Genomic DNA, 8,131 nt, shown 5'->3' on the forward strand with positions numbered 1-8,131 from the left:
TTACCATGACTGATCCTCAGATAAAAGTTTTATTGTACAAAAATGTGGGTTAAATATTTTGCCTTTTAAGATATATTTAAATGTTTTCCAAAACAATGGATAGAAAAAGCCATATATTAATGGATTGCAGAAAGAATTTAAATACCCAAGCCAGTTTAGAGCATCAAACAAAGGTAAAGGAGTAGAGAAATTTAAAAATGGATCAATTAAGATTGCAAAAAAACAAGGAAACCAGCATATTAAGAAACCCAGCATAACTCTACTCAAAATCTTGGCAGCTTTCCTGTCTTTATTCTTAGAAAGCTCATTTTTCTTATCACTTTTTGTGTGCCTGTGCGCCTAGCTCAACTCATGTGTGTGCCTTTGGGAGACAGTAAAAATTTTAACATAAATCCCTATCATAATACAAGCAGGAGCAAATAAACCAACTGTGAATAAAACAGCTCCCCACAGTTTGTTGAACACAATAGGGCACAAGCTCGAGCATTTAACCAGTGTTTCATAACCCTCAATTCCAGAACCATAAGCTTCTGAGAAAACTACACCAAAAGCCAAAGCAGCAGGCACTGACCAGCACACTGCTATGATTTGTTTTATGGCCGCAACAGTCATGGTGCTGGCGTAATGCAGAGGGTGGCAGACTGCATAAAACCGATCCACAGCAATGGAACAAAGATGGAAAATGGAAGCTAAACAGAGCATCAGGTCAAAACTATAATGAACTTTGCAGAATGTCATCCCAAAATACCAGCAGTTCTCCACAGACCTCACCATGCTCTAAGGCATAATGGCAAAGCCCAGCAGGAAATCCGTGACGGCCAGGGATAGGATGAGGAAATTGGTCGGAGAATGAAGCTGCTTGAAATACGAGGTGGAAACGATTATGGCCAGATTCCCTAAGATGGTGAGAATGAAGGCTGCTGTTATGAATAGATACATTACCCCTCGTACTCCTGCTGACCTAAAGCTCTCAGGACAGGATGTATTTCCAAACTCAGAGCAATCAGTCAAATCCCTCGAGATATTTGGAGAAAGCATAATCAATCTTTCATTAGACTTCTCTAATGGAGATGCAGTTCCATAGGCAGATTTAAGTTTCCAAAAGATTCCAAATCCTAACATGAGAATACAAGATAAAGTAAGGCAAGAGCATGAACTCAATTACTAAGTGAAATGCAGAAATTCAGAAGCAGACTTTCTATTGGCTTAAATAGGGACCAGTTGCAACCCATTATTTTTCTGAAATGGTACATGAAATCTGATAACTGGAAGCTATTATAAAATTCATTGCAAACAATATTTTTAAAAAAAGCAGTTGAAAGTAAACTTAATTATCTCTTAAATTAACTATATAATATGATAATATCAATTTTAGTTTGTGCATTCTATCTGGAGCATTTTGTAAAATATGGTTCTTGTACTTTTTATACATCATAGTATTAGTAATTTTAAAGTGTTAGAAGAAAAAGATGCATAGACAAAGAAACCCCTCAAGTCACTTCAGTCTGTAAATACTATATAGGATTTTTTTGTCTCTTCAATCTTAGAATACTGATCTTCTTTCTATAGGAGAAATGTTATGCGAGCTGACATACCTCAGCTTTCTTGGAGATTTCAGTTAATGTGCTATTCACCTAAATGGTCATCTTAAGAGTCACAAATCAGCTGCCAAAACCCCCTTTTCCAAATTATTTATGATGCTAAACTCACCTGCTGTGGATTATGAAGTACTGGCAATGAATGCATCTGATGGAAATCAGTTGTAAAACTGGTGTGATAAGAAGTATTATTTTCTTTCCTACATAATACACTTGTTTTCTATCATTATAGTTCCACTAACTAAAAGGGAGTGGAGATAGGTTGAGTCTTGTCTCCTGTGATAGACTGTGGTCCAGCTGCAGTAGTTATAAATAAATATACGAGTGAATATTTTCAAGGGGTAAAAAATTCCCTTCATTTATCTGGGGAGAACCAGACCCATTTCTTCCACCTCTTTTCCTGATAACTTTTTTTGGACAAAGAGCAAATTTAGAAATAGACACAGAAAGAGATACTCTCCTCCACAGCAACTTAACCCACTTAAAACAAACTTGGGAAGCAGCTCAGTCCACTGACTTTTTCCAATAGGTATCACCCTGGAAAGTAGGAAATACAGAAACAGAGCATCACAAGATTAAAAAGAGTACTTGGTAGTTAGTTTTATAGGCTAGTCCTACCTGGTTCTCTTTTAATAATACCATCAATAGCTTCTCTAAGTAGACATTTTCCTGTTTTGTTTTTGTCCTGCAAAACTGCAATGTTGCTAAAAAGCAGACCCCCTCTGCATCTTGGCTCAGATTAATGAAAGGTGGGAATTTATTTTTCTTTTATGACATTACACTTAAGTCCCAGGAGATTCTGAGTGAAAAATATGTATATAACGTAGGGGTTTACATCAACAGGAGATAAACAAAGCCAAGTGTCTCTATTCCCAAGACCATTACTTTTGTTTGCTCTATTAATTCATTTACCCTTGTGTATAGAGGCGCTATTTTGGTGACTTAAGGTAGGTACAAGTTATATCAAAATGAGTCTCTGAAAGGAAAGGCTAAAGATAAAGGTGAAAGAAAGATGTTCTGGTTTTTATGTTTTAGTGGCTAATACATTCTTTCACATTTTTTAATGATTACCATTTCTAATGAAACTTAGAAATGAAATATTTAATAACCTTGAAGATTACCACCTTGTAATTTAATGGGCAGCAACAGCACTTTCTCTCATGCTGGCTGTATCTGCAGCTTTCGCATAATATACATTACAGAAACAGATAAAAAGAAGTGTAAATTTAGGTCAATCTATCATCTGTTATTGGACAATCTATTATTTATAAATACATAAAAAGTAGGAAAGGTGGTATTTATTTTTTTACAAGAAAAGACAAAATTAATTCACTATTAATGTGAATAAGTGGAGTCCTCTGAGGTCAGAGGTTTGTGTTCAGACTTAATGCTGACCCTTATGCAGGTGTATTGAAGATGCATTACAAATCCAAGGGTAAATGACTGCTATTCAGGAGAAACTGGATTTTTATTGAATGCAATATACAGTATGTTGTAAGAACAGGGCAGAAAATAAACATGTTTTTTTAAAATGAATTAAGGGAAAAGTAAGAACATTTAAAGGAGTCTACCTTTACGGCAGCTGCTTTAAAGACAAACAAGGAAACGTTTTGTTGGAAATAAAATGCAAATCTCTGGGATTATCTACAACAGAATCATTTACAGACTCCAAAAATAGTAAAATTTTGTCAGTATGTATAGCAGAAATATTTTATCTTTGAGTTCTGTCAGTATTTTTGAGACAGGCATGTTTAGTAACTTTAAGTAATCAAGTGAGAGATATGCAAGATTCAGACAGACGATCCTTTATTAAAAGAAGTTACTAAAACATAAATCTGTGCAGACATCTATGCAGACACAATTATATTAAATTAAAAAAAAAAATCTGTGGACAGAGGCTACACTTGAAAAAGCATTACCTTCAGCAAGCAGTCCCCCGTGTGTCTCACCATTGGTCCTCCTTTCAGCATGGGACAGAAGACAGTGGAGGAGGAATGGTTTGACACCTCACCTTTCAGAAATTAAATGTCTAAAACCTGCTAACAATTGTGCAGGAATTGAAACCCTTATAAAAGAAACTCTTTAACTGGGTTAAAGCAAGACTACAGAAAGGACCTTAGAAATTGTCTCTGAGAATTAGACATATGAGGCAATGCTCTACTGCAAAGGCAGTGTGGAGAGAAAATTGTTGTAGTCATAATTTTCACTTGTAAAACAGTTTAGTTTTATTACAGCCTATGAGTTTCCTTCATGTTGTACCTCATCATTTCCATGTTGTTCTTAATTATTGATTGGAAAGAACTGTTTGGTTACTTATTACTAACTGCTGTTCTTCCTCTGGGCTGGCTCCAGTAAAGCAGAAATCACAGCAGTAGAGAGCAAAAGACAAGCTCAAATTTTCTTAAAGAGCTGTCTTGTCCTGTTGGTAACTGAGAAAATCCAGAGGGTATAGGACGCACTCTGGTTTCAGTGATCTCTCTTTAACTGACAGATGTCTTTTAGTCAGCATGCTGTGAGTACTCAGTATTTAAGGAGATTGACTTTTCCTATACTTATGGGAATTAAGAAGTTGAGACATCTAGGAGTGGGTTGTGGAGTTCCCACTGCCTAAGTTACCTGTGAATCCAGTCTTGTAGGAAATAAATTTGTTTTACAAAGGCTATTGCATAGTCATCACATAGAAACATTTTCAACTACCCATACAGTTGGTTGGATTTAAAATAGCAGCATGAAGGTGAAAATATCTTATTAAAACCCCTACAAAGTAGGAAATTTTAAATTTAATTGGAATCTGATTATGCAAGACTACGTAACATTATGCAAGACTCAGTAAATATTATGGCAATTAAATTTCATAGAATCACAGAATCGCAGAATGGTTGAGGTGGGAAGGGTACACTCTGCCCCATCCTCCAGATCATTAATGAAGATGTTGAACAGGATCGGACACCGTATTAACCCCTGGGGTACACCACTAGTTGCTGGCCTCCAACTAGACTTTGTGCATCAGACATTGTGCACTAGACATCACCACCATCTGGGCCTGGCCGTTCAGCCAGTTTTCGATCCACTTCAGTGTCTGCTCATCCAGCCAGTACTTCATTACCTTCTCTATGAAGATCTTATGGGAGACAGTGTCGAAAGCCCTGCTGAAGTCTAGGCAGACAATAACCACTGCTCTCTCCTTGTCTACCAGGCCAGTCATTTCATCATAGAAGTTTATAAAATTTAGGCTATGTGTAATGGAAACAGACTAGTCAAAAAGTGCTTACAGATAGGCATGGTCTTATTTTGAATTACGTCGTTAGATGCAGTAGTGTGGAAGTAGTGTTGCAGATAACTAAGATGATCAGAAAAACTACAGAAGTAAAAGACTTTTTCAGAACACTAAGTATCTTATGTTTAACTGTATGTAGTATTTTCTTCCTTGTTGAATGGGTATTAATGCATTGTAGAGGACAGAGAGTGCACAGTATGCACAACCTAGATGAGTTAATGATTTAAGGAAAGCCATACACTTTGCAATATTTACACAGTTTGAGTACTCAATTTTTCTGTTTGAACACTGCACTAATGATTTTTTTATCTAGCAGTTTAGAATACTCCATTTTGGAGCGAGGCTTTCCTTGCGAGCCTTCTAGAAGGGTCCTGCTTGGACAGTCAGTGCTCCTCCTCTTCCCCCATCCTGCTGCGTCTGCTGTCCGAGGGACAGACTGCAGGACTCAGCCACAGGTGGGACCGCCATGCATGAGGCCATAGCAGGTGGCAGCCCAGAAGCTGCAGCACTGTGTAACAACCACCCAAACACGAGCTACAGGCACTAAGGCAGAGGGGACAGGCAGCAGTCTACGACTCTGAAATGTACCGTCAGTTTTGTACAATGCATGAGAGGAATGTGACATTGCAAATTGGGCTCGCTGGTGGCAAAATGAACAGACACAAGTTTACTGGTGAAACAGAGCCTTTCATCATGCTGGAGTAATTGCTTTGCACAAGTTTTCAGGGAAGTTAAAACATATGAAATCACCCACTGGAGACTCATTTGTTTTGAAAAGGGTAGCCATCTGGGAAGTGTTTAATAAGGTCGCTAATTAAATGTGTTGATAAGGAATTTAACAATACCCTTTGCACTTCATTTACATGATAACACTTTGAGATTGCAGTAAGGTACATTCTCCTTCACCAGACCTGACTCATAATCTGATCGGACAACAGCATGAAGCATTTTTCTTGTGGTCTCCTAATTTATTAAAGTCTTGGGTTCAAACAGAGTCCCTGTGGCCTCATTAACATATCTCATTTGTACATCCCCTTCACAGTGAGAAATCGCTTTGCGCTGCCTGTGATTAGAGCTAAGGAGAGAAAGTAACCTGGGACTTCATTAAAGTTGCTCTGCTGGAGAAGGCACTCTGTGAACAGAAGGCAAGGAGGCTCTTTGGGAAAGTGCCACCTTTAGGTAATAAGACACCAGAGGAAAAAGTTATTTCTGAAACTTTCTGAGCTGGGCCGAGCACAAAGCTGACTTATGTTGTAGGTTATTAAGAACAAGGAGAACTGCCTTCTAGATGTGGGTGAAGGTCACCAGCAGTGTGTATGTGGAAGCCCCTTGTTACTTCTGCAGAGAATAAATACTGGTGACATCTTGGCTAGACTAGTTTGTGGGAGAGTTGTTGGTCTACGCGCTGAAAATTTCTTCTTCCACTATTTCCATTTACACTAAATACATTGTGATCATCTTGTGCAGCCACAATGTTGGGATGCCCTCTCTACTGGTTTTGGCTGAGATAGGGTTAATTTTCTTCATAGTAGCTTGTATGGTGCTATGTTTTGGATTTGTGATGAAAACAGTGTTGATAAGCCCCCCTTGTTTTAGCTGTTGCTGAGCAGTGCTTCCACAGCCTCAAGGCCTTCTCTGCGGGTCGGCTGGGGGTGCACAAGAGGTTGGGAGGGGGCACAGCTGGGACAGCTGACCCCAACTGACCAAAGGGGTACCCCACACCATATGATGTTGTACTCAGCAATAAAACCTTGGGGGAAGGAAGAAGGGGGATGTTTAGAGTTACGGTGTTTGTCTTCGCAAATAACCATTATGCATGGTGGAGCCCTGCTTTCCTGGAAACTGCTGGAGATCTGCTTGCAGATGGGAAGTAGCAATGAATTCCTTAATTTGCTTTGCTTGTGCATGCAGCTTTATTTTACCTATTAAACTGTCTTTATCTCAACCCACGAGTTTTCTCACTTTTACCCTTCTGATTCTTTCCCCCATCCCACCAGGGCAGTGAGCGAGAGTCTGTGTGGGGCTGAGCTGCCTACTGGGGTTAAACCACAACACCCTCCAAACTTCTGCACAGCATGCACGGGATGGCTGAGGCTCCTCTAACCCAAGGTGTCCCCTATCTGCCCTCCCTGGCAGGTCATCTCCTCTGGATGACCTACTGGCTGCTGAAAATTTTTTACCTGCTTCCCTCCTGATGTGCTCCAGGGCAGGACAAAAGGAACTGCATATGTGCCTCTGAGACTTCACAATCCACCATCATCTCCGAGCTGCAGCTATTCAGGGAAATCTTCAGTAGTAGCTCCATGGATCGCTGCCTAGATCCAAAATCTCATTTCAGGGCTCTTGCTAGTCAAGAGTTGGTCCTGAGAAGACATCTAACTGCTAGTTCCAGAAAACTGGCCTTTGATGCAAGCATTTTTGGAGTCCAGGATAATCCCAACTTTTCCATAGTGTGGGATTCAGCTATGCTGAGTAAGCTTCATCTCAGCTACCTAAAAATTATATCTAAAATCATCAAAACATCTGTTCTACTGAATGGAAGATCCCTCTTGGTAGTAAGAGAAAGAATATCTGCAGGAACAATTCAACTTACCTAAAAATGGATAAGCTGGTGAGATAAAGCACCCTGTGAAGATGACTATTTTTCTACAGTGAGTATAAAGAGAGCTACTAATGACTAGAGCAGATGTAGTGGCTAAGTTTTAGATGTCTAAATTTAGATTAGATGGCTATCAGCCTTCAGGAGGGTGGGTATGATTTTTATGGTTTTACGTGGATTAGCTTTGCACTAGGGTCTAGGCACAGATTGCAGAGGCATGTGCTCTATTCGAATTGGAGGCTATCCTGCAAAGAAGCTGGGATCATATTCATTCACAAACACCTCCTGCAACCAGAAAATAATGCCAGAAAGATGCCAAAACAAGTTATGAAGAGAGACTGACCAGTTGTGAACTCTGGTAGAGTTGAAATTCTCTGGAAACACAGTAATGTTCCAAATTTTCAGGGAGATAGTGGATGAGGAGAAAGAAACTACTTCCCCATTGACTTCCTGAAGAGACTATGTTAATATGTGCTGAACTTAGTAAATATGTTCAAAAAGCCTCAGATGGGCAACAGTCATCATAGGGAAAGATCACTTTCCTTCCATCTATAAGACCACCAGAAGAAAGGAGGTATCACCTGGCAGCACTTCTGAAACTGCTATTTTAAGAGAGATCAAGATGTCCAAGTGATCACACAGTTCATTTCAGAAGGT

At 39.3% G+C, this 8,131-nt stretch overlaps 1 protein-coding gene across 1 annotated transcript; it reads right to left on the minus strand.

The window, feature by feature from the left end:
- On the minus strand, positions 1–1,038 carry TAAR2 (trace amine associated receptor 2). The gene is given in 1 exon segment (XM_052785822.1): positions 1–1,038. A coding segment is annotated over 1 exon segment (1,038 nt).
- Positions 1,039–8,131: the final 7,093 nt, after the last annotated feature.

Source organism: Harpia harpyja, chromosome 4 (assembly GCF_026419915.1).
Source record: "Harpia harpyja isolate bHarHar1 chromosome 4, bHarHar1 primary haplotype, whole genome shotgun sequence".
NCBI classification, from domain to species: domain Eukaryota; kingdom Metazoa; phylum Chordata; class Aves; order Accipitriformes; family Accipitridae; genus Harpia; species Harpia harpyja.